At 38.0% G+C, this 27,336-nt stretch overlaps 1 protein-coding gene and 1 long non-coding RNA gene across 2 annotated transcripts in view; one reads left to right on the top strand and one right to left on the bottom strand.

The window, feature by feature from the left end:
- Nucleotides 1-27,336, bottom strand: part of PIK3C2G (phosphatidylinositol-4-phosphate 3-kinase catalytic subunit type 2 gamma) — a 208,427-nt gene that overhangs the window by 160,765 nt on the left and 20,326 nt on the right. Inside the window, exons 7-10 of the mRNA XM_069807825.1 lie at nucleotides 24,135-24,237; nucleotides 16,558-16,628; nucleotides 8,907-8,970; nucleotides 4,055-4,177 (exon numbers count right to left, since the gene is read on the bottom strand). Coding sequence (XP_069663926.1) covers nucleotides 4,055-4,177; nucleotides 8,907-8,970; nucleotides 16,558-16,628; nucleotides 24,135-24,237 — 361 coding nt within the window. The remainder of the gene's footprint in view (nucleotides 1-4,054; nucleotides 4,178-8,906; nucleotides 8,971-16,557; nucleotides 16,629-24,134; nucleotides 24,238-27,336) is intronic.
- Nucleotides 1-27,336, top strand: part of LOC138690091 (uncharacterized) — a 62,520-nt gene that overhangs the window by 26,718 nt on the left and 8,466 nt on the right. The window lies entirely within an intron of this gene.

The following is a 27,336-nucleotide window of genomic DNA, read 5'->3' as shown; positions in this document are numbered from 1 at the left end:
TAATGCTGCAGCACTTGAGATGTAACAGGTAGCCTCAAAAATTTCATTTTACTTGTGGTGCAAGTTACCTGCTTGTCTGAAAAAAGCCTTTCCTACCTAACATAAAGTCTTGGGGGTACTATGTTGATGAACATAATAGAAACAATTCAAGCAGACTGACAAGATATGCTAATATTGCAGGATTTAGTAATTTTGTTGGTACCCAGAATTCACATAAAATGCCCTTAGACTTCAGAATGAGTTTAACTCAAAAAAGGTTTGGAGGAGTTGGTATTCCATAAAACATGCAACTGCTGAGTACTAATTTTGGCTACATATGTTGATACAGATAGGAAAGCTGGTCCATTGTCTTTGTATAAATATTGATACACAGATAAAATCTGATTTGTTATATTTATATACTATTCTATACATGAGGTAGTTGCATATAACATGTAATTTCTATTTTCATAAAATGGAACAACGTTCGAGTTACAGAACATGCAGAAATATTTTTTACTGCTTTTATGACATTTATAGTTCAGTTGCTGCTGAGAAAGGTGAAGCTCTTTATAAAATCAAAACTGAAGCTTTTCTAGATTGCTGAAGTCTAATCAACTGTCCTAGCACTTATTTCTCAAAGGAGTAAAAAGCAAGCAGCAGCAATGGCATTTGCTGTTGCAGGAACAGTTGGGGGGTTTTTTACTATCTTTTTTTTCTCCATTTGCTTGAAGTCAGTTGTTAGCCAGGTCTGCTTCACCAAGGAGGGGGTAAGGGGGAGAGGGGTGTTAGTCAAGGTCATAGACAGCCTTTACAGGAAGGCTTCAAGGGACAGACAACCAGTTCAGCTAACCAAACCTGAAAGGGAATGTGAAGGGAACAAAACCTCAATAACTTAAAAACATTAAAAAATGAGTAACAATCTAGTCAGTAGTCTCCAAGAGAAATGTGGAGCAGCTTCTTATGTGAATATTAGGACAGAAAAATATTTTAAGACTAGTGATAAAATATTCAGTCAGGACAGAATCTTTTTAACATTCAGAAGAGGTTATTCAGGAACAGTATCATTTCACTCATTACAGATGAGCAAACACCATCATTATCACCACCACTTATCATTTTTAGCCTCTGGAGATTACAGCCAGGACCAGCACTCTACTGTGCTGGAGACTGTACATATAGATAAGGAGAGGCGTTCCTTACTTTGAAGAGCTTATAATTTAAATAGGTAAAAGAGAAAAAGAAAAGTGTATTACTTCCTCTGTGCGAGGAAGTACACGGAAGTTGGTTCAGCAGAACCTGTATATATTGGACACAGTGTAATTGGAAATTGGACTCTTGCTGGAGAATGAGAGAGATGGTAAACTGGGAACACTTAGAGTAGGTTTTTTTGTTTGCTTGTTTGGTTTTGTTTGTTTGTTTTTTACAATGGGATAGATCAGCTCATAATTCAATTATTTGCCTTGTCACAATCACTTAACCTCTAAAATAAAAACAGTATTTGCATGCCAGTGACTCAGAAGAGAAGCAGAAGCAAACATGAACATCAACAGAAACCTCAGACTTGAAAAAGATGACCTGTACTCTTTTGGTTTTATCCCATTATCTTGTTCTTCATGGCATGACATTTAGGGTTTTCTGATTGCTCAGGACAGGCCACACTAATAGGAACGGATTTCACTCTTTGACCACTATATCTATCTCTCTGCTGGAATTCAGAGAGGATGGGGCTGAAAATGGACTCAAGGATACTCAGTAAATATAAGCCCGTCGTAGAAGGCAGTTTACATGTTGGGTTCACAGAGTTGGCCTGAAGACTCAAAGAGAAAATATACTAAATTTTTCTTAACTCCAAAAGAAATCTTTTAAGAAATTATTCCAAATGCATTTCTTCTGCTCTAATTCCTTCCTAAAGGAGAACATGTTCTGTTACTGTCCTCCCTATCTTTTTACTGGACCAAGCTCTTTATCTATCTCAAGAAAGATTCTGGGTTGACAAAATAATTTTCTCAAGGGGAAGATGCTGATCTTCCTGATGCCTCTCAGGACAGCCGGGGGTTTAACTGAAAAGCAGAGCATGTGAATCCCTTGTTATGTCTTTTATCTCATTGTCTACTGTATTTGCCCTCTAATATACAGGAATAAGATTATCGCCATTTAAGAAAAGTTATTTCCATTTAAGTCAAAAACATGCCAGGTAAAATGTGTGCTGTCATAGAGTCATTTATATTGGCATTTACCCAGAATAGTGACTTCTAATAATTGATGCTGAAGTGGACATGGAAAGATTTAGGATGCTATAGAAACAAGATTTACAGTGAGTCATGACCTAGAAGGGAAGAAAGAGAAGGTGCTTAAGTGAATCAGCCTGGTCAGCTCTGAGCAACAACAAAAAACCCTAGAGCTATGTTGTTTCTTGCAGCTTGGTCCTTAAAAATACTTGCCAACCTTCAGAGAGACAGCATCCGTATAACTAATTCCAGAAGGCCACAGCTGTTTCTGCCCAGGGCCATGCAGCAATGCCTGCTCTGTGATCTCTAGTGTCCTCTGTTCCAGAAACACGGTGCAGGGAATCACTTACAACCCAGACCTGCAGAGAGCTACACTGATGTTCTAGGGTTGATTTGCTTGGGTCCTGCACCTTACCTAAGTTGGAAGCTATTCCTCCCACCCCATCTAAGAGGAATAAAAAGAGGCTAAGAATGCAGATATTTGAGAAAAGAGGTTTTCTGAACCTCTCTGGAGCCTCTTCAACTAACATACTTTCTGCTCTTCAATGAGTCTTTTCACCTCAGGAAGAAGTTTACCCCTGTAAGATGATTATTTGAGGGTTTGAACCTGCCAAGAGTAAGTGTATATGGATGATGGTATATAATTAATTTGCTATATATCACTCCTATGACACAAGAAATGTTATAAAAAGAATTATGCTAGCTTTCACCAGTCTTATATTTGGGACTTCAAACTGCGTATCAGGCATAATTAAATAAATTCCACTTATGTAGCTAGACATGTTTCTAATTAACACTCACTAGTTAACTCAGTTAACACTCGTTATCCCATTGTTTACTTTCCTGTCCTAGGTGTTCTTACACATATCACAAGCCATGGGCTAAAAAAACCAAAAAACCCAAAACAATAAAGAGAAAGAATAAAAGTTTTGTAAGCAGGTAACGGTCTGAGAAAACAAGCACCTTGCCCAGTTTGGCATGTTTTTCTAAACAATATTTGCTGTGAGAAAGAATGACAAGACAGAGACCATACAAGGAAAGAAAAAAAAAAATCCTCAGTAACTTATTAAACTTTTTTAAAAAGTGTGAAGAGGGTATTTCATTACGGTGGGAAAGAAATAGCATGACTTAAGGTTACACTAGACTAAATCCAAGTGATTAATGGCTTGCTTTTCAAATTCAATGAGCACCTGTATTTCCAAGATGCTGACTTCAAAAGAATATTTGGATGCTTAGAACTTCTGTAAATGCATCATAGTGATTTGTCCGAGATCAAACCAAAGTGGCTGATGACAAAACTGAGAACAGATACTGCCCTCCAAAGTCCCAGTTCACAATTATACAGTATCCCCTGGAAGACCCACTTCCGTGTTCTGAGTATTCCACCTACAATCAGGACTATATGATGCTGGTCCTTCTCTGCATAAATAGCAGAGACATTTCTATCTGAAAAACTCATCATTTAAGTGACATTTACAGAAGGAATGTATTTTTTTATTGTTAACAACCTATGCTAAATATATAAAAATAAAATACTTTGAAATTGCATGACTTTGTCAATAGGTGATGTGGCAAAGGAGAGATTTGTATGTTTGGTGGGAATCAGAAAGAACAACCAGAGCATATCAGTTACAGTTAAACACAGGACAAATCCTCTGTTGGTCCTCTATTACACATTGTCAACAATCTTTTCTTTTTTTATAGTGCCTCTACCTAATGCTTGTCAGAGAGAAAATATGCAATAAGATATATGTAGTAAGACATTGGTCAATCAGACAATTAGTGATACCCATTTAAGATCCATTTTTAAAGAGAAAAATAGGACATCAACTTGCATCTTTTACCTGTGCTTTTGCCAATGGCACTGCACGGAGTTTCTTGACTGCATCAGTAATGTCTCTGGTTTCCACAAAACAGAGGACACTGCAGATTGCTTTAGCTACTTCAATCACATTATCAACCTTATGCTGTTGATAGCAAAGAAAGAAAATTAAAAAAAGCAAACAGTAGACACATACCATTTATCAGGAACACCTTACCATAAACTTCATGCCAGTAAAAATGTAGAAAATCATATCTGCTCATTCAAAATTCAAACACACCATGCATTAGTCTGGCTATGTTGAAATCGCTAGTAACCAGTAGTTTCCTAAGGATAGCATAATTTTTGTTGAAGTCCAGTTATCTACCACAAAATGTGCCTTGTTGAAAAATGCAATGGATTTGGTATCTAAGACTGATTTTGAGGCAAAACATTGGTTTGTCTGAACTTCATAAGCATAGAAGCACTGTAAAGAAACTTCTGAGGAAACCTGAACTGAAATGATTCACAAACCTTCTGAGGTTTTTATGATACTGTGAATTTATCCCTACTATTGTGTCTCCTACCCATCTCTGTGAGAACTGGCAGACAGCCACGTTCCTCTTAAAAATAGTGACTGTGTGGGAGGCTGTATAATCTGACACCTGTGGACTGAATACTTCTGCAACTAGCTTTTCTACAAAATTTATATATAGTTCAAATTATTAAATCTTATTGATAATAAATTTAGATCTTTAAATATTACCATATGAAAAAAATCTCTAGATTAATAATCTCAGGATTACTTTGGGGAATTCAAGAAAAAAAATTTGGATCCCAAAGGAAGGCAAATGCAATCTTCAAATGTCAAGTACTCTGTGTTCAGGAAAATAAATAAATAAATAAAAATTCATGGGTTTCCTGTATAGTTTGATCACTTCATTAAAACCTTAAAATACATTCTCTGAACAAGTAGAAGCTCTCCTGTAAATATTCTCTATGTTTCTGCACTGATAAACGTTCCTTTTGGTGCGCTACAGAATGTCTATGTACTGATAAAGCCATTTCTCTAACTAATCCATTTAATGCCTGAAGAAGAAAAATTGTAGCAAGATGAACTTTCTATCTTCAAGCTTAAGGTCTACATGCAGACTGTACTGAGAAGGTTACCACCTGTCATTAATACAAATAAATGTAAAAATATATTGAGGTTACTAATTCCACATTACCTGCCTTGAGCAGAACTAAAGGAGGAATGAATTACATAAAATATCCTCAAATATTTGGTGGTCAGAATTCTTTTAAATATAAGTTGTTGGGTTGGTTTTTTTTTTAGTAATTAAAGACAGCAACACGTTTTCATACTAGAGGTTCTGGAGAGAAAAAGGCTATGGCTGACTGATCTCTTGAGAACTTTAGAACCTCCTTTAGTCTGAAGTTGATTCACTCTTCTGCCAATTTATAAGGAGTGCATTTCCTTTATTTCATATTTCTTTCCTACCACTTAGATTTTTAAATTGAACTTTTGCAGGATTTACTCTCTATGCACACATACACTGCCAGCAGAAGTAGAAACCTGTAAAAATGGCATGGCTTTCTTACCATGTATAACACTGACAAACCAAAGCATTATACATTCTGGTTTACTGTGCAGTTGTTAAAGAAATGCATATATATATATATATATACACACACACATATATACATACATATATAATTTTTTAATTACTCTATATAGCTTGTAATTAAAAATTAAATATAATTCTAATTTAGCATTTAAGTACATTTCAATTTAGCATTTTTCTTCTTCGCAAGTGGATATGGATTATTAGAATGAGGGATTTTATGTCTATAAAGACACATTCATGCAGGGCAATTTCTGAGGAGTACATGAGCAATAGACATACACAGGAGTAATCCTTGAGTAGAGAAACACCTACATGCTAGACAGAAAAGAAAAGAAAAAACAAAACCCACCAAACAACCAAAGCCAAAAAAACCCAACAGTTTATATATTTTGTATGTACATATATATGCTGTTCCACAAAGAGAGTTGGGTATCTTGAGGAATGTATCCACTTCTGTATAATATACTGTTCTGTTTAGAGATAAATTAACAAAGTACTTAATATTTTATAGAAGCTACTCTACCATAGACTTTGTTTATATGGTAGCTACTTTTAAGGAGCCGGTTGCAGATCAAGGAGAGTAAGCATATAAAAAAATTGTGTAATATTGTATACTATGAATGACAACTTCTTTTACACTATTTCTCTTTTTTGGATATTATCATGTAAAGAGATTTCCTTTTCCTTACGTAGACATATGACATTGATTTTTGCCCCAAAGAAGGGAAGACAGAGATTAGTTTCTTACAGAAGTTTTACATTTTCTAAAAGTCCAAAAGAATTATAGTCAACATCTTGTATATGTTTTTTTTCCCCTCTACATATTTAAATACCAGCAGAACCTTTGAAGAATATTTTGGTGTTTAAATTATTTACACGATTAAAAAATGCTACTTCATTCTAGAACTTCTACACTCTGTATTAAAAATTTACAAAGTTTTTTCTCTACATAAATAGTACATTCTGAATAGATTTAAAAATGAAGTGCATGTCAAGTGATTATTAGGGCAATCAAAATGGCTAGTTGTCTGACTACACACATTCTCTGGGAATACTCTCTACATTTCAACCCAAACAGCACCAATCCCAGCCCCATCTTGTGCCAAATATCCTAAACTTTTTTTTTTTTCATTTTTGTTTTATAGAGGCTTTATCCATCATAAAATACATTTTCCATTTATCAATCATTACTACTAATAATGATAGTGGGCTTGTCACATAAGTCAGAAGTATTGGTATCTCCAAGGCTTTTTAAGAGACATCCTTGAACAAGTGAATTTGGAAGTAGGTAGATAAATGTGCAAAAAAAAAATTGATTTTTTTTTAACTGAGAATCACAAGACCTGTCTGATTAAAACTGAATGCTTAAGGAAGTTCCAGCTGAATACAGAATTCAAGCAGGTACGTGTGTACTTAGCATATGTGAGTAAATCCCAGTGGCTTAAAGTTCAGCCTGTGCTGAGGGTGGATTGTGGCGAGTCAGAAGGGTAACAACCCTCCAGTGATGTGAGTGTGGTCCCGTGTAACCTTGGGATAGGGAGCAGTTATTAAGATCCCAATTTTAAACTTTCTTAAAGGAATCTAATCAGATGTTAAAGAAAATAAGTAAACAAGGATTCAAAGAACTTATAGCTCCATCATTTTTCAAGCCACTTATTAAAGCAAAGCAGTAACGCTAGTTTTAATTATTATAGGTTTGATATACAATTTGACGCCTCTGAATGAAAACGTCTGCTTGGTGATCTGACCTATGACATTAACTTGCAATCCTGCTCTTTTAAGTAACTCACATGAACTTTATTGAGTGTCCCTGTGTAGGCAAGGCCTTATTAAAAAAAATAAACTATGGAGAATTTTAGCACTAGAGTAACACATGCATATTTGTTGCATAGCATGAATATTTGAAAAATGTCCTGTCTTCCCTTTATAAAAACTTAATGATCTCAAGTAATTGCTTACTCGAGGTAAAAATCTTTAGCAAAAACAAATTTAAGAGTGCTTCATTATAGGTCTGAGGAATATCTACAGAGCGGCAGTTGCAGAGGGTGGATTGTAATGCCTCATTAATGTTGAGATTATAGCTTTCTTTGAATTTGGAATCTTCTTACTTTAGGCCCTAAAATTTCAAGTGAATGCGAACTACACTGATGGGTCTACTTCAGTAAAGAAATATATATGCACATTTGAGCTTGGAGACCTCAATTTCCCAATTGGTTATGACTGCATCACATTTTATACACTAAATAGTCCCCTTTGAGAAGTTGCTTACAAAGGAAAGTTCAGTGAATATTTACACAGTATCAAAAGCAGAGCTTTACTTTGTAGCTAGGCACAGTTCAACAGCTTTAAAATTTGTACGCATTTTGCAAAAGAAAAGTGTCCAAGATTTACACAACAATGTAGAATATAATATATAGAATAGAATATAGAAATACCCGTGTATCAAGAATATACACAAAGATTAAAATCTGGACTTGAATACAGGTGACAGTTTTCTGAAACAAAATAAGAATTTTATTTTTTAACATATATTTCAAAGAAGTCCATACTTCAGCATAATAACTCCAGAAGGGATGTACTGGAATATCTCCACACTAAAGCAGTATTCTTTGATTTTACTAATTTACTTCATTTTCTTTCCAGTTCCAAACCCTAGAAAGTCAGTTAGCATGACAACCTCAAACCCAGATTAAATAGCCATTTGGTTTCTTCCAAGCTATCACTCAAATGTGCATTTGTCCTTTAGATTTTTGTCCTTAAAACATTAGTTAGCAGAGATTTCCTATGAGATTTTTTCCTTCAAACATGTAACATTCAGTTGGCAGCCCACTATACTTTAAAATAAGGCTCTTATGAGTTTTTGCTGCCTAAACCTAATCCGGCAAACTATCTCATGCTTAAATATATATCCTAAATATATAAACATTTGGCTTGTGGGTTTGCAAAATCAGGGACAAATTTTGCAGATACGTACAGTGTATTATATCTCTACTAATTCCAAATATTATACTGCCAACCGAAATAATCCTGGTTTTATTTAGAGGTTCCCTGACACTTACAAACAGTCACCTTTGATATTTTAATTTTGTAGCACTTTATTCCTAATCTCAAGCCACATTTTGTTAAGAGAATTTATATCCTTTCAAACTCAGGTTAAACAGCCTTAATTAAAAGTCTTCCTTAATTGCATTTGAGAGAGTTTAATAATTAGATACCTTTGACATAGAAGTTAATGCTTTTCTGGTATAACAAGCAGAGAACAAATACCTCATTTTGCAATAGATATTCCACTTGACCTCTATATTTCATAATAACCGAGACAAGGTTCCATCTAGAAATCAGAAAAAAGAAAACAATATCAGGTTAATAACAACTGGATAAAGAGAACAGGTTTGCCTACCCCCCCCCCCTCTATAAATTGGGAATAATTAATTGTCAGTGATTTTATGTTGGTATAAAATAAGGACAAGTGTTTATGTAGACGTCATGTAATTAGGCCTGGATCTCCATGGTTTTTTGGTAGACCCAAAGTGTGAATTTGTTTTACTTTTGTAGATGGACATACACCACTGTAGTCCCATGCCTTTGTCATGCTACAGAAGTTACCATGAAGTTTATACAGGCAGATTGCTGTGCCTTAGCAAAATTTCACTAAATGAATTAGGATTATGAACAGGACTATACACCTCTCTACACTGAACTCCAGGACTGACGCTTCAGCTCACCATTTTAGAACCACAGGCTCCAAGTGCTCTCCCCAACAGATAACCAGAATCAGAGTTTTGCTTTTAAAAAGCATTTGTGTAATTTTCTGTATTTGAAGCACAGTGAAATTCTAGCTGTCATTTATTTGTCTGCTAGAACAAAGCAAAAAAAGATGCCTATGAGACCATGGCTAAGGTTGTTACACACAGGAATACACCTTCCTTTTCCTTTGAAGGCCACCTCTGTAGGGTCAAATCTTCAGAAAAGGGTACAGAAACCTTAATTCCCATTTCCACACCCTGCCTAGCCTACTGATTGGTAAAATGGACACATTATTGCCTTGGTGGTCCTCAGTGGTAGTTAGGGTTTGCATGTGCTTTTATGGAAAAGTGGAAATTGCAATTTATATTCAGTGTTTATTTGTTTTACTCTATCACTTTATCCTTGACTTTTTCTTTATTTCCCACTGACCCTTTGTATTAGGGTTCTTTCTCTTCAGAAGGCTTAGAAGGAATTTTCCCCTCATTTCAGTCTGGTAGCTGTAAGTCACAAAAGTCTTTTGATTGCTTCAAAGCAAATGGACTATTGTTTACAGAGAAATTGTGTGTGTCCTCACGTATCTTAGTTGGGCTAACTGAGCAATCAGAGATTAGCATTGCAACTACGGTCCAAAGTACAGGTTTTACAGTACGTGGTTAGACTTTCATTATATATATTGTATGGCAAGAGAAGGAAAGAGAGTCATTGCACTGAAATGATCATACAGAATAGAGAAATGTTGGGCGGCCTTCCCTGTGCTAATACCAGAGTGCATTTTCCTGTAGATGCCTAGTGTTCAACTCCTCCTACAGATGGTTTTGCCTTTACAGCTTTTTATTTCCAATCTGCACTAGTCTTATCTAGCCAGGCAGTTTGTGTGTTGAGTAGCTGTCTGGCAATTCCTCCTGTAATCCTGTTAAATCATAGCTAATACAAGTTGTTGCTCTGGCTTTGACCAAGTCTCCAGGCATAACATCTTTTTCATAGCATTACCCAGCTCAAAAGTAGTTCCGGACATATGAGCTTGCCTTGTTGCATACAGGTAAGCATATTTATCTGCATGCTTGGCCTAAATGCAGGTTCAGAATAATTTTGTAAGTTATAATACTAGTTCAAAAAAATTAACATATTTTCCATCAGTTTATTCTACCCTAGAGAAATTTCTGTACAAAGTAGCCATAATTTTACATAATGAATAGGAAACAAATCCAGCAACTTGTAACAATGATCAAAATACCTCTATTAATGCTATCCTGAATCTTTGGCTGCTAGATAACTAATAATACTCATGTGTTACCACACATAGTTCATACTTGTACATCTCTGATAGCTGTTGTCCTGGTTTGGGATGGGATAGAGTCAATTTTCTGCATAGTAGCTAGTATGAGGCTGTGTTTTGGATCTGTGCTGAAAACAGTGTTGATAACACAGGGATGTTGTCGTTCCTGCTGAGCAGTGCTCACACCGAGCCAAGGGCTTTTCTGCTCCTCCCCCCACCCCACCAGCGAGGAGGCTGGGGGGGGCACAAGGGGTTGGGAGGGGACACAGCCGGGACAGCTGACCCCAACTGACCCAAGGGATATTCCAGACCATAGGACGTCATGCCCAGCATAGAAAGCTGGGGGAAGAAGGAGGAAGGGGGGGGACATTAGGATTGATGGTGTTTGTCTCCCCAAGTCACTGTTACGGGTGCTGGAGCCCTGCTGTCCTGGAGATGGCTGAGCTCCTGCCTGCCCATGGGAAGTGGGGAATGAATTCCTTGGTTTGCTTTGCTTGTGTGCACGGCTTTTGCTTTACCTATTAAACTGTCTTTATGTCAGCCCATGATTTCTTCCTCACTTTTATCCTTCTGATTCTTTCCCCCATCCCACTGTGAGGGAGGTGAGAGAGTGGTGCTTAGTTGCTGGCTGGGGTTAAACAACAACTGTGTATAAATATGGCAATGCTAATCAACCCATGAACATTCAGTGGTTTTTTGTCATTGAGCAAATTTTTGGAGCTTTTAGCAAGGCAACATAGCACAATAGTGTCGTGGTTTAACCCCAGCCAGCAACTAAGCACCACGCAGCTGCTCACTCACTCCCCCCCCATCCAGTGGGATGGGGGAAAAAAATCAGGAAAAGAAGTAAAACTCCTGGGTTGAGATAAGAACGGTTTAATAGAACAGAAAAGAAGAAACTAATAATGATAATGATAACACTAATAAAATGACAACAGCAGTAATAAAAGGATTGAAATGTACAAATGATGTGCAGGGCAATTGCTCACCACCCGCCGACCGACACCCAGCCAGTCCCCGAGCGGCGAATCCCTGCCCCCCCACTTCCCAGTTCCTAAACTAGATGGGACATCCCATGGTATGGAATACACTGTTGGCCAGTTTGGGTCAGGTGCCCTGGCTGGGCATGAGAAGCTGAAAAATCCTTGACTATAGTCTAAACACTACTGAGCAACAACTGAAAACATCAGTGTTATCAACATTCTTCACATACGGAACTCAAAACATAGCACTGTACCAGCTACTAGGAAGACAGTTAACTCTATCCCAGCTGAAACCAGGACAAATAGTTTCGAAAAGAAGAGAAAAGAAAAAAAGGAAAGTACAAACAATTTGAGAGAGTCAGTCTTGCATCTGAGCTAGTCTAAATGGGAGGAAGACGACAAGTATACAGCATATACTTACAGCATTCATTTTTCAGTTTCCTGGCAGCAGCACCTACTGCAGAGCAATGCTAGGTTTCCTTTCTAAAATGCTGTTTATCACCATGTTGCCTAACTAAGCTGTGCTTAACTGCATGGATCAGACTAGCCATCATGTTATAGTTACTGGCACCTCAGTGTCTGAGATTATGGGCCGATGGACTGTAGTTCTGATGCACTCATTGATTTACATTGTGTTTGGTTTTCAAGCTATGAAAATCAGTGTGTGAAGCGATGCAGGGGCTGCCGGATTTATTTGTTCACATTTGTCTGTGAGAGCAAATCTGATTATTACAGAGGTAAGGTTCCAGTTCATTCTTTTTAATTCATCTCAAGAAATTCAAACAGTTCTTTTTTCTTCTCCACTGGGTCTAAGCAGACTGAGCATCTCAATCAATATGTTCTCTAAAACACAAATGTTTGTGTGCTACAATCAGAAATGTAACTACAGTACATGCAGACAACCCTAAGCGTTATTTTATTTAGCTAACCTAAGTACTCACAGCTGTGAAGGCACAGCAATATAGGAAAGTAATCTGCTGGCCTTCCTAGGTGCCAGGCAGATTTGCACAGACTGTGTTGAGCCCATTCTACTGCATCCGTCTACTCCATCCATCTACTCCATCTTTATTACAGCCCTAGCTAGATATAGAATTGAGGAATTTTCACATGTTGCAAAAATACATTCCAGTGCAGAATAAGTACAAAGATGTTGCATGTGCTGGTAGAAACAGCTGTTATGACTAGTTATGATATTATTGACTGGCCTACTCACAAAAAAATACTAGGGTGGCACCGCTTACTAGAAAAAGTGCTTTTCTTCACTGTATGGCTTATCTTATAATTTTGGTGGTGCTTCAAATCTAAGTACCTTCTCAACATAATTGCACTAGTGCTCTCAGATCAAATAGTTGCATCTAATGGGGAAAAATAATATGTGAACACTGCTAAAATTTGCTCCAGGGAGTGATTTTTTGATCCCTAAGTTAAGGAGTGTGTGAAGGCTTGTGTTTACAATACTTGGAGAAGCCACAGTTAGATAGAACCAGCTGTGCATCCTGTGTAGCACCAACTCTACAGTGCTACTAAGACATGTAGGGGTTTTATTCATTAAAAAGGGGTATTTCCAGTTCAAAATACTCAACATAACATGAGGCAGGCTGTCATGGCGGTATTTCCATACCATAAAGTGGAAGGTATATAATGCATATCCTGGAGCAAGCCTTAAGCACAACACTGGAAGACTGCATATGTGCAAGGAGTCTAGAGTGGTGCTGTCTCATGTATATGGCCTCCAGGAAGCAGTCCCTGGAATGAACTAGGAAGTAGATAAGAATCAGGTTAAAGAATACTTAAACTGGACATATGTATGTCCACGGGCCCTGATCGGATGCTGAGGGGAACAGCTGATGTCATTGTGAGGCCACTCTTGATAATCTTTGAACAAACAGGGTGACTGGAAGAGGTGTCTGAAGATTGGAAGAAAGCAAATGCCACTCCCATCTTTAAGAAGGGCAAGAAGGAAGGTGCAGAGAACTACAGGCTGATCAACCTCAACTTGAACCCTAGGAGGGTGATGGAGCAACTAAACCTGAGAACCATTTCCAGGCATATAAACTACAAGAAGATGATAGAGAGTAGTCAGAATGGATTCACCAAGGGAAGGTTGTGCTTGACCAACCTGATAACATTCCATGATGAAATCATAGGTTTTTGACATGACACTGTCATCCATAATAACCTCATAGAGAAGCTAATGAACTATGGGCTGAACGAGCAGACAGTGAGGTGGATTGAAAACAGGCCCAATGGCTAGGCCCAGAGGGTGGTGATCAGTGGCACAAAGTCTAGCTGGAGGCTGGTAACTAGCGATGTACCCCAGGGGTCAGTCCTGGGTCCCGTACTGTTTAACATCAGTGGCTGATACACCAAAAGGTTGTACTGCCATCCAGAGAGACCTCAACAGGCTGGAGAAATGGGCTGACAGGAACCTCATGAAGTTCAGCAAAAGGAAGCGCAAAGTCTTGTGCCTGGGGAGGAATAACCCCATGCACCAGTACATGCTGCTGGCTGACTGTCCGTAAAGTAGCTTTGCAGAAAAGGACCTGGCAGTCCTCGTGGATAGGAAGCTGAACATGAATCAGCAATGTGCCCTTGCAGCAAAAAAGGTTAAAGGTGGCTAAAAGTATACTGGGCTGCATTAGGAGGAGTATTACCAGCAGGTTGAGGGAGGAGATCCTTCCCCTCTTGCTCAGCACTGGAGAGGCCACACCTGGAATTTTGTGTCCAGTTCCGGGCTCCTCAGTACGAGAGACATGTATGTACTGGAAAGTGTCAAACAAAGGGCCACTAAGATGATGGAAGGACTGGAGCCTTTCTCCTACAGGGAAAGATTGAGAGCTGGGACTGTTTAGCCTAGAGAAGAGAAAGCTCAGGGGGGATCTTCTTGATGTATATAAACAACTGAAGGGACGGTGCAAAGATGAGGGAGCCAGGCTCTCTTCAGTGGTGACAGGACAAGAGGCAACAGGCACAAACTAAAACACAGGAGGTATCGGGGGTGACTGAGTACTGGCATAAATTGCCCAGAGAGGTAGTGTCTCCCTCCTTGGAGATATTCAGAAACCATCTGGACACGGTTCTGGGTAAGACGGGCTGTGTGCAAACATTACTTAATTAGGTCTTATACAAAGAAATACCTCCTCTTGTCTGTTTTGAATCTGCTACTTTCACTTCATACTCCCTTTATCCTACATTGGAAGATACAGTAAATGATCCTTTTCTGCAGACATCCTCTGTGCTTCCTAGTTTCATATACTTGTCATCTATAAAATATCCATCTTGTATTATCTCTTCATCAGGATGAAGAATATTGTTACTTATTTGTTTCTCATATGGAAAGCATTTCATTCCTATGAGCATCCTTGCTGCCCTTCTCTTCACTTTTTCAAGTTCTATTACATCATATTTGAAATGGGAGAAGCAGAACTGTCAGCCATATTCAAGATAAATGAACACCCTACACTGATACTGTGGGATAATATTGTTTTTGGGGTTTTTTTCATTTCTTTCATAATAATTCCCAACATTTGTTTAATCTTTTTTGCAGCTGCTGGGCACCAAGCTGACATTCAGAACTATTGATTATAACCCCAAGAACTCATTCCTGGTGGTAAAAGTCAACTCAGAGCTTATGATTTCATATGTGAATTTAAGACCGTTTCCTCCCATCTACATTTATCTTCTCAAAATTTCATCTGCCACTTTATCACACACTCAACTCGGCATTGTAAAATCCTTCTGCAAATCATCACAGGCAGCTCCTGTGCACATTATGGGCAGCAAACTTTTGTCACTTAGCTATTACCCCGTTTTTTCTCAGATAAGTTAGAAATGCAATTGAGAGCACAAGGCCTGACCACAGATCTTTCTGGGTCATCACTGCTGGAAAATGTTTTCTTCTACCTGTCAACACAGTTCAAGCTTTTACTTTTTCAATATTTACTGAGCTTGTGGTTGAAGAAAGAAAGTATTTCTTGCCCTACAGTATCAGAGGAAATTTTGCAGACCATAGTTGATTTGCAGCTCAGCATCTTTTATCACCTATCCCCTCTGAAGATTCTCCTTGCCATAGAAAAGGCCACATACTTTACATCACAAGAAATAAAACAGCCAATAAGTAGTGTGTGTATAGACTGTATGATTGGTTTGATCTCTATAGCAAGGACCAGAACGGAGATTTGGGCCATGCTCTTAGGAAACCAGATGGGTCCTCAGTAAGTGTCAGATACTCACCTTGAACAAGTCGCTACCTCTCTGTTTTCCTCCATCTGCTAAATGACAGGTGTGGCATTTACTGTTCTTGGCAAAGTACTTTGTAACACATTGATGAAAAACATTTAAAAAAGGTGTTAACAGCTTCTTTATCTAAGTGCATGAAATGGAACATAATGAAAGTTGAATGAGGAATCTATCTCATTTAGTGCTTGTCCATGGTAGGTTAGCTTTAGAGTCAGATGCGTTTTGAATGCCAAGTTAAAAACTTGTCATAGATAGCCTCCATTACAAAAATAAAATAAAACAAAAGAAAACATCACTCAACTGTGAAAACACAGGCATAATAAAGAGCAAATCTATTATTTTTACAGTTTTTACTCTTAAAATTCTCTATGAGCAATGCACACGTGAGAATTATGACTCCTTCAATCCTGGGAATCTTTAGGAAACATGCAAGCTCTAATGAAACCTTCAATGACATGAAAGGGAGAGAATGGGAAAAATTACACATATCTATAAATTATTATTGCTAAGCAATCAATAAGGTCTGAAAATAAGAGTCTAAAACATTGAACCAATTTTCTTTCTCTTTGGTATCATTCCTGTCCCCAGTAGGTCTCAGAATTGTCCTTTGGCACCAAGACACTCACTACAAATACGAACAAACAGAAATATTGTTAAATACCAGTGTTCTTACCGAGTCAGTCTCCAGGCACAACTGTCTTCTAACAGCTGATTCACACTGAACTGTCTTTGGTCATCCTCATGCTGTGGAAGAGAAGCATATAGTGAGATATAGTATTCTGATTGGAAGAATGCATGTTGGAGAGATTTGCTTGGTATTTTCCAAAGTCAGCATGTTCTTTTAGGAACAGTCCTTTCAGAGTGTTCAGGATGTTTCAATCTGAAATTTTATTTGGCGACTCTCTCTCATGTTACACTGGGTTGTACTAGGTAGGAGGCCAAACCAGATTGTCACAGTAGTTCCTTCTAGCTCCATATAGATGAAGACTATAGCCCAGCCTCAGTAAACCCTGCCTCTGCGTTCTTGTTACAGACAGCAGAAGCCACCCTTTTGCAATGGCAATATACACCAGCCACAAAGCCAAAATCGGTTTTCATCCACAACCCCTCCTTTTCTAAGAAAACAGAACAGAGAACACCTGTACCATCCTTTGCAACCCTTCTGAAGGGACTTCTCTCAGTGAAGTCACAGAGATGATCAAGGCACCAAAGCATTTTTTGTATGAGGAGAGGCTGAGCTAGGACTGTTCAGTCTGGAGAAGGGAAAGCTCAGGGGGAATCTTATCAATGTGTACAAGTATCTGATGGGAAATAATGAAGAAAAGGGAGTCCGACCCTTTTCAGTAGTGCTTACTGACAGGACAAGAGGCAAAGGGCACAAATTAAACCACATGAAATTTCACGTTAACACACACACAAAAAATATTGTGAAGGTAGTCAAACACAGGAAGATGTTGCCCTGAAAGATTGTGGAGTAGGTTTGAATATCTGCTGAGATATTCAAAATATCACCAGACATGGTCCTGGGAAACCTACTCTAGCTGACCCTCCTTGAGCAGAGGGATTGGACTAAATGATCCCATGAGGTCCCTTCCAGCCTAAACAATTCTGTGATTTTGTCTTATTTCATATATTCTGCTGACCAAACCTGTTCCAATTCAGATATAGTTCTTTCTCCAGCCCCATGGATTTGTTGCCTTTGATGCCTTAACCCTTCCCACCCCATGGAGGTAGCTCAGCCCATGCTAGGTGTGTACTGCCAGCTTGTAAGGACCACCATGTCCTGAAAATTCTGCCCTTTATCTGACCCATATCCCTATAACTCATAGGGAAAAGTTACTGAGGGGCTTATGACAAGCATGACCCCAAATTCACTGGTCAAGGATTACAAAGGGAATGACACTTATAAACAGGTATAACCCTGGGAGGAGTAGGGGGATGAGAGAGAAAAGAATTAACTAAGTAAACAGAAGCAGGAAAGCAGCACAGCACATAGGCATCTAGTGGTGATGACCTTCTGTTTCCATAACGGCTAGGACAGCTGCCAGACATTATTTTTCTTAGTATCTCTAGAACTGTAAATGATGGCTGGAATGGGCATAGCTTAGGCAACCAGGTTACAGCCTATTTATTTACATATATACTGATCTAAAATATTTGTTCGCTTAAAGGTGAAGCAGAGGACAGAAATTGTATCTGACCAAGGATACAGAAGAATCTGAAAAATGACTCCGTTTTAGGTTGAACTAAACTAATGAAACTTTCAAGTTCTTTGTGAAGGGTAGAAGAAATGGTTTAACCTTAAACAAAACATTTCAATAAGGAAAAAAAATTCTGTTAATATTTTCCTGTTATCACTTTCATACAATAAACAAAATTAAAAAAGAGAGAACAACATAATCCAACAGTGATGAAATATGACTGATGATTCCCCCCCCCCAAAACTGAATTTGAAAGCAAATTTGTATTTTCTAAAGAAAAAAAACCCAGTCTTTCACTTGCTTGGCTAAAACAGCCTTCTCCTAATATTCTGAGCGTTAGTGAATTCAAATATTGAAAGCTTGTTCAGAAGAAGGTGACCACACTAGCAATTTTTTCTAGTTAATTGAAGTGTAGTAGTGGTCTAAAGCTAGCATTCCTAAGTAACTTGTGTCTCTGCTATGGTTGGATTCAATTTAAATATGTTAATTAACATGTGAATTAACTCACGCTAATTCTGCTTTAGATCACTATATAGAGAATTGGCAATAGCACTGTTTAAGGAGCAGGCTCTTGCTGAGCTAGATACATTACAGATGTTCTGTAAAGAATTCCCATCTGGAGCGCTACTATCTCTTTTATCACATAGTGGCAACAAGTGAAAGATGAATTAGATGAATGAAATGGAAGGGGGCGAAGGTAAGAAAAACATTCTCATGCATTAAGCCTTGAAAGTATGTCTCAGATATAAGCACTAAGCTCCACTTTGTCTGGGCATTTGATCTTATACAAACACCTGTGTTTCTTATCTCAGTGTATTGACATGAGAGTGTTACGTGTTATTACAGAGGAGAAGACAGAGTAAGTACTTGGGAGTTAGGGGATGCATTTGAGAGTAGATGGTCTTTTCTCAGCTGATTTCAGAATCTGTCTCTGAACCCCACTAAGTTGCTCCTACAAAAATGATTATGAGACACAAAAAAATAGCTCATGGATGCCCATTGCCTGAGCACAGCACTAAGTGTGCTACATATGGCTCTGACCTAATAACTGCTGGTTTTGCTCACAACTCATGTCTTCTACCCATGCCATACTCTGAGGCTTGGAGCATCTGACCTCTGACAGCTATCATGCTGCTTCAGTGCATGCTAGAGGACTGGTATAACATCTCAAGCCTTGAGAATATTTTGTGGTGCTACCATAATCAGCAGCATGCATTCAAGGAAGAAGATAGCGCCCAGCACTCTATAGTTGCTTGCTATAATACCATGATTTGAATTTGCTACTTCTAGACAGAGCAACAGTCAATCACATCCATCTTGACTCTCAGCAGGTCATACGCTTTTTTTTTCTTTTTTAAAGTCATGTTACCCTACAGATGAGTAGTGTGTGTGTTCTGCAAAATCCACCCTGCATTTTTATAATGTTGCTGCATACTTAGCTGTCACACTGCCACCTCTGGAGACCTTACAAATATCAGAGCACATCTGAACTGAGCAATCACAGGGACAAGGCTTGAGCTACAGAACAAGATTGATAAATGACAAACTTCCTGCTTGATCTCATACACTGAGACAGGAAGGGATGAACTCGGAAACAATGTGACACAGATGGAAGGAGGGAGCCCTGAAGCCAAGAGATATGTGTGATTGATCGGAACCCAGAAACTTAAGGGAATCTGATGGACTAGGGCAAAAGGTGGATGTATGTGAATTATTTAGCACCTGAATACATATGGGTGATTATTATATAGAATGGCTGTCAAGATATTCATGTGTTTCTGTGACACTAGTTAAACTACAATCTTAGTGGAGTTTTCTATAAAGTAACATGTTCCAAAGTTCAAAATTTGGAAGGATTCTATAGATCACAGGTCAAATTGTCCCCAAGAGTAAGCGCAGATTAACTCACAAAAATAAACATTAGCTGCATATGTGCATAACTGAGCTAGCTGAAGAATCTTAAAAGTCTCAAAGTTTGTGCCTTTAAAAAACAAAAAAAACACACAATAAAAAAAAAAAAACCAACACACTATTTTCACATCTTTTCATCTGAATTCTGAGGGAGGGCATTTTTTTTTCCATAAACTGCCTCTAATTGCATTTTATGTCGAAAGCCACAAGTTTCAGAGAACAGCAACAACAAAATTGACCGTGAGCTCACTATTGACTACCTCAGATCCTTGAATTCAGTGTGGCTGGAGCAGGTTTCAGCAGACCCAAAGAGATCTACAGAACTGAGCCCAGAGCAAAAGGAAACACTGCATCTTTCAATGCACCACAGTCTGTGTCTCCTCCATTAGGTTTTTTGTGGTCCTGACAGACGGGCTGGTGCTCCAGCCTGCGAGCAGGACCTCTCCTTTCTGATACGAGTGCTCTGTCACAAGCATGCCCTGGAGCTGGAATAAAACTCTGGGTCTATGACTTATGCCAGCCCAAGAGCTGCTCATGTTCTTCGCTATTATTAGTAACCTAAAGTAACTTCATGGCCTGAAGCTTTCAGAGCCATGTCAGTTACAATAAAGGGGTGATCAATAATTCTGTCCTGGTTTCAGCTGGGATAGAGTTAAGATATCTTAACATGCCACCCTTCCTGGTTAAACCCTATCATAGGTTATTAAACAGTAGCACAATTTCAAGGGATGTTTAAACACAAGAAAAGGCTCCCTTCTATTTTTAGAGGGATTGTGTAGTACCTCAAAGTCACGAACTTTTAAATAATGGAAAAAAAAAATCACCCCCTTCTTATCATGATGGACCACTGACTTTTCTCATCTGTGATTATGCCCAGAAAGTTAACACTTAACTCATTATGTCTGGAAAACATTAACACCATTAACACTGGTATATATGAAAATAAAAATGTTTTTGAACTTTCAGGAAATACTGCTTGCTGGCTGCTTTAGTTCAAAAATTCCTTCCTGGAAGCAAGTAAGGCTCTTGTTAGAAACCCATAAGCATTCTTTGCTGCTTCTCCACTGCAAAGATTCATGCTTTCCCCAGATAATCAGTATGTGGGGACAACTCTGAAAAAATGGGTGTCTCGAATAGACAGAGCACTCCCTAGAAATGGTATCTGGATAAAGGTTTCTGCTTCTACGCTGTTCAACTGCACATTTTTTTCCTAAACACCACCTAGCCACTAGGAATTTAACACTTCTGACCCCCTACGACTTGTGGAGTTTGCGCTTAAGAGTTGCCTTTTAGAGACCATCTAGGTTAAAATACAGAGCAGGACAGGTGTGCAGCAGTCATTATTCAGTATTATTGTAACCTGTGTACACTGGGCCACCTTCTGACAAGAGACTATTGGGTTTTCTCCACATTCATTGTCATTCTGAAGGTTTCAACGTGTGGACAAAAATCTGCAAGGTGCAGAATTCCCAATCCTGTCAACAGAAGCTCATTGTCTGGCTAGAGATTTTATAAAACTGAGCTTCAATATTTTTCTATATATTAAAAAGATAAACTAACGTTCCCTGTATAAGCCTTATTTGGAAGTTTAGTAGGAATCTAGCATCTTGAAAACTGGGGTCTTAAAAGATTTTCTTCAAGCACGTTAAGACCAATAAATCTCACGTCTCAAAAAACCAAAATCAAATTAAAGGTCACCCAGTGGCTGAAAGACCTGTGTTTCCATGTAAAGCCCCAGGCCAAATTTCTTGTAACTGCTCAGTTCAAGACAATTTCCTCTTTCTGAATACTTCATAACAGAATGCCAGCTTCCCACAAAAGGAAAGGAAGCAAGCATTTACCTTAAAAAAATACGTTTTTCAGCTGAATTCACAAAAGTACATGTAGTTATTGGCCAAAGTTCGTACACTGTCTGGTTAAAAAAAAAATAATAGTTTTATATTGCTTATAAGTATCCACTTATATTGGTTATTAAGCATAATAATAGTAATTTGCATGTACAGACAGATATTTTTAACCACGCATCCCGATTTCATGAAGGCAGTCTCCGGATGGCATTGGTCTAGAGTTTTGCTTCCTTAGCACACAAACAAGCTTTAAAGTTTCAGAAGAGACTCCTGAACATATCATTAGGTTCCAAAGCAGATAGTTTTGGAGATCTATAGTAATAGCAGATCTATATAGACCAAATAGGTCATCTGCTCTATATTTTAGTTTTTCTGTTTGAAGACAGAGTAACTTGTAGAAAACCAGTCATTGGCTTGGAATTTTGAAGAGTAGATTGTCAGGAAGTTGTTTGAGTCTCCCTCTTTTCAGTATATGCGTGTAAAAAACACCTTCACCACATGCTATATGCATGTAAGTAGCAAAATGCATTCATATCAAACTTCTAATTCGTGTCACTGATTTCTCAGGCCAGAAAATGTTGGAAACCTGCAACCGCCCAGCAGAAGAGTCAATAATATATTATTCTATTTCAAAGATAGAGATGCTGACTTAAAAAAGGTAAATAATTTTTCCACCATTACACATATTTATGTGCATCCATAATTATATCTAATCACCAACACTCCTCTCTTTTCAAGCCCTTCTTTGGCAGCACTATATGAAAAATGAAGTTTTCCATGTTCTAACACAGGATGTCTTGTCACAGATCTAACACCAGAAAGGACTATGATGACCACCTAATCTCTGTTTAATGCAGACAATGAAATCACATGGTGATGCCTGCCTTGATCTCAACAACTTGCAGTTAAATGACAACAAGTTACCACAGATAGTTTCCCAAGACAAATCTCATTCCAATGGTCACTGGACGTGTTCTTTTTGCTGGTGTGATACAGGGATGGGGTGAGAAAGGACTTATGAGATGGACACTTGCTTACCCCCTTCTGAAGGTATATTCAAACATCAACTTATTTTCCCTAGACTGAGAGCAAGCATTTGGCAATTCATTGATCTGAATAATTTTTGAAGAAGTGACCTAGCGATGAAAGCTTACATGTTTCCTAATTTACTTTCTTTTGGACAATATTATACCAAGAAGAATCAATGGTTTTTAAAAAATAAATAATTAAGTGAAAAATATTGGCAGTGAAGAATGCCAATAATTTAAGCCAGGATTGTATGTATCAGCACTAAATTATTCTGCTTTTATCTATAAACTCATTAAAATGTTAAATGTGTATATATATATATATTTGGCCTTATTATAGCCCTTTTTTAATGCTCCAGGTAACATATTATATTGAACTTGATGTTCCACATGGTGACACATAACAGAAAGGAAAATAAAGCCCCTACCCTTTTTTATTAGAAATCTGCCATCTGACCCATATATTGACAGACTCAGGCTGATAGCATACCAACGCAAAGCAGGTAATTGGTACTATCTGTGAACAGAGTCAACACACTGCCAGTGAACACTGCCCAGAACAAAGTTTCTGCTGTATTGCAAACTTTGGGTTGGAAGTAATTCTAGGTGGTCCACTGGGAATAAAGCTCACATTTAGTAGCATAGGTCAGTGCCATTAAAGCTCAGTAATCCACTGCAAGGTTGCTTAAATTCAAATAATCTGATAAAATTATGTTTTCTGTAAGGACTACATGTCCTTACAAACAATATTTCTGCATGTCTGCAAGCAAGAACATACACACATACAAGTATGCATCACACGTGCATAAACACACCAACTGTGATTCTGGCTTTTATCAGCCTACTCTGGTTTTCAGCAATAATGACAAGAATCCAGATCTAATTCATTTTACGCAGTACTTTGAGTGCGTTTGCTCTTGTTATATTTTAAAACATAGAAAGGCTAATAAAAAATAAGAATTCTCTACCTACCTGAAATAAATAGCATTAAATTCTAACAAAACTGATTTTTTTCTAAAAAGGTAACCCTTGGTCTTTTTCAGTTGTGTGTTCTCTACAGTAACTCACTAGATATAAGCACAGGAGCAAAGCAGAAATGTTCCCCAGTACATTTCAACTGCAGTTCAGCAATAATATATGCATTCTCAGGAAAGCAAATAATCTCTCTTTGATTATTATTGCAGGTTGCTACATAAAAGGATTGGTGGAATTTTATTCCTTCAGGGATGCTGAGAGGAAGAGGAGGAAAAAAAGACGACATACCGTTCGAGCCAAACTTTGCTTCAAATTATTAGTGTTGTGTAGTCGAAGCTGAATGCAGGTGGTTGCCTTGCGAAGACTTTCATGGCTGCCCAAAGTATGATTACTGTAGTTTGGGGGGGGGGGGGGGGAGACAAATAACAAATAGTTATCTCTTCTTGCCACTTCCTTCTTTTCTTCCCTCCTCTCCTTCTCCGAAAAGCACCGGTGGACTAAATTCTAAGTGCAAAGCAGATTGAATAATATAAAACATGTACTTGGCACCCACTTCCATGAAAACTGATGGTGTTTGGTTCTGGCATATTTTCTGGTGAAACAGTTTAAGAATAATTGCTTAGATGTATCTTTGACCATTAAGTTCTGTAACAGAACAACAATGACAAAGAGAAAGAATATCCTAAACAAATTGCACGTGCTCCCAAACCTTGAGATTATTCATGCATATTCTTAAAACCAAATTAGTGCAATTTATACAAAGTATCTTGGTTATGAATGCACCACTACAGAATGACTTGTAGTGTTTGATACCCAACTTGAAAAATCAAATATTAACTGTGAGTTTGAAAAATCACATACATTAAGACAGGTGGCCCTTGATTCTCAAAGAAATCAAAGATCTCACCCTGTACAGGTCACATAGAGATGGTAAAACAAGCTGCGAGTCAGTCTTCCTCCTTCTCAATCATATGAGAGCTAAGGTCAGACACAGAGCTCTACTCACTCAGCTGGAGTGGCTTCTACAAACTACTCTGCTGGTCAATGATGCTCTAGCACCCCATGACAGGGGAATTCCTTTTTCTTCTTTGCCTCTTCAGAGTAGCTTCTAGTCCACTTATCACTCTTGGCAACTTCTTTTAAGTTATAATACAGCCTTAGTATATCACTCTTAAAATTACTTGGAACAAAAATAATTTCACTGTTTCCCTTCCCCTTTTTGTTTTAATCAGGTGAAATAATGCAAAACCTATTTCAGAGTTAAGGCAAACATCTTTTTACATTTTAAAAAAATCCCTTGGGATATAACAGGTAGGAAAAATGACACTGATTTTTGCAAAGGCAAATTCATCACCAAAGCAAGTTAATATGCATACGTATCATCAGTTACAACTCTAGTGCATGTTCAATTAGATTCATGTTGCTTTTTTCAAGCCTGCAACCACAAGCGCCAAAAGGGATATCCCATATTTATACAGATTTACAGCATGGTAAGTTATTTCAGAACTCCTTGGGCCATGAAGGAAAGATGATTCTTTTCTGGTTTGTCAAGTGCCATGGAAAACCCAGAATTCAGATGTAAACTGTGTTTCTTTCTACCTAAAAGGGCTTTTGATGGAATGTCTGCATAAAACTGGCTGGATTTATTTCCAAAAAAACACTCACCCTATGAATAAATCATGGAAAGTGTGACTTAGGGGAGAGATCCATATCTCACACGGCAGCAGAGGTCCCCAGCAAAAATGAATGGTTAAACTTAAATAAATGTGCTGTACATATTGCCATTCAGAACAATTACAGGGAATTCATATATCTTGTATATGTTCTGCACCCACACTACACCAGAGTGAAGTAACATACATACTGTCCATTAGAGGTCACAAAAGGTATAAAGTGTAGATATAAGAGTAGATATAAGAATTAATTTTTTTTTTTTAACAAATATATTAAAGGTCACAGAGGACAAACCTATTTCCATCTGACGTAACAAATACCTAAAGCATGCTCCTCTGACAGTGCTTCCATATATTTGCAAAATTCCTTGATTTTAAGAGTATGAAGTACAGATGTAAGACAGCGAAGTTAACACCAACACAGTGAAATACCTGTACTGGTGGAAAGCGTATCACTGTTTTGCCTCAACCCTTCTCAAATCCCTTTACAAGCAAAAGTCCAAGAAATCAATTCCTAGTTCCTGACACTGTACCAATTCATAGATTCTCTTCTGTTGCTCCTCAGCTCATATCTGTGTTGTGCTTACTCATACCTTTCTTGAATCATCTTCCTCTCCTTATTTTACCCAATCACGTTGGCCTCATGACTCTAATGATGAACTCTCCCATGATCCTTGCATCCTTTAGAACTGCGTCACACTTGGTTTTTGCCTTTTACCCTACCATTATTCCTGCTCTTTCCATTCTGCCTTACCTTCAAACTTAGGACAGGTGTAGTGACAAGAAAATTACAAAGAAACACATCTGTGAGTCTTGAGTTGGTACCTCCAGCATACAGATTCCTATTACAATGCCAACATTACACCAAGCCAGTGACAGAAATTGGTATCGCTATACCTATACAGAGGAGTGTTCTGCTAATGTAAACTGGTATAAGTATACCCTCCTCTGTAGTTACAATTTTGTACCACAGATGTATAAAAACTACCTTTTGCAAGTATAATTATTTCATATCATCATGCTTCCAGGCAAAAAAAGCTACACCAACAGAAGTTGAATTTTGTGGTTATAACTACATTTACACTAGTTGTTTGTGTTAGCTCTGCTGTGTCAGGAAAATACAATACATCATCAAATCCTTTATTGACATAGCAATGCTGCCTGAAACATTGCAGTCAGAAGTACGGTCCATACAGCTGACTTCATACAGTTGACTTCATAAGTGGATTTAATTTGCACAAATACAAAGAAAAAAGTTTTGACAGGTATTGTGACACAAGAGACTAGACAAAATGGATTAATGCCTCAATAAAATAATGTAGAAGCCTGGTCTAGATAAGAAGTGAACTACAAGAAACAGAGATGTAGCTTTGCCATAGATTGACAGACTACCTTTTAGCTATACCTCAGGCTGCAACACACTATGCAGATCTGCTACTATACCTGTACTACTAAGATAAAAGTACTATAGCCCCCTTTGGAGGATAGCATGATTAATAGTAACTGGTTTACAGTGCTCTGAGCTCTGCAAAGGAAACACAAATAAAAACGCTACAACATTATTAACTCAACAGTTTTCCCCCTGTTTTTAGCTGGAATTACTAAGTGCAGAATACAGGTTTGATGAGAATGCAATGACAAAAGACATAAAGCAAAAGGCAATCCTTGTCTTTAAGAGACATGTTAATGAACTGGTCAAAGCAACGTGATTTGCCTGTGGTCCCACAATATATCAGAAGCAGAAAAAGGGAAAATTCCTCAGTCACTTGAGACTCCCTCACCACTAGATGATTTTGCTTCCCCACAGCAAGGTTCTC

Source organism: Haliaeetus albicilla, chromosome 19 (assembly GCF_947461875.1).
Source record: "Haliaeetus albicilla chromosome 19, bHalAlb1.1, whole genome shotgun sequence".
Classification (NCBI taxonomy): domain Eukaryota; kingdom Metazoa; phylum Chordata; class Aves; order Accipitriformes; family Accipitridae; genus Haliaeetus; species Haliaeetus albicilla.
Note: the sequence above shows the minus strand (reverse complement) of the source record. Positions and strands in the feature narration are given on the sequence as shown.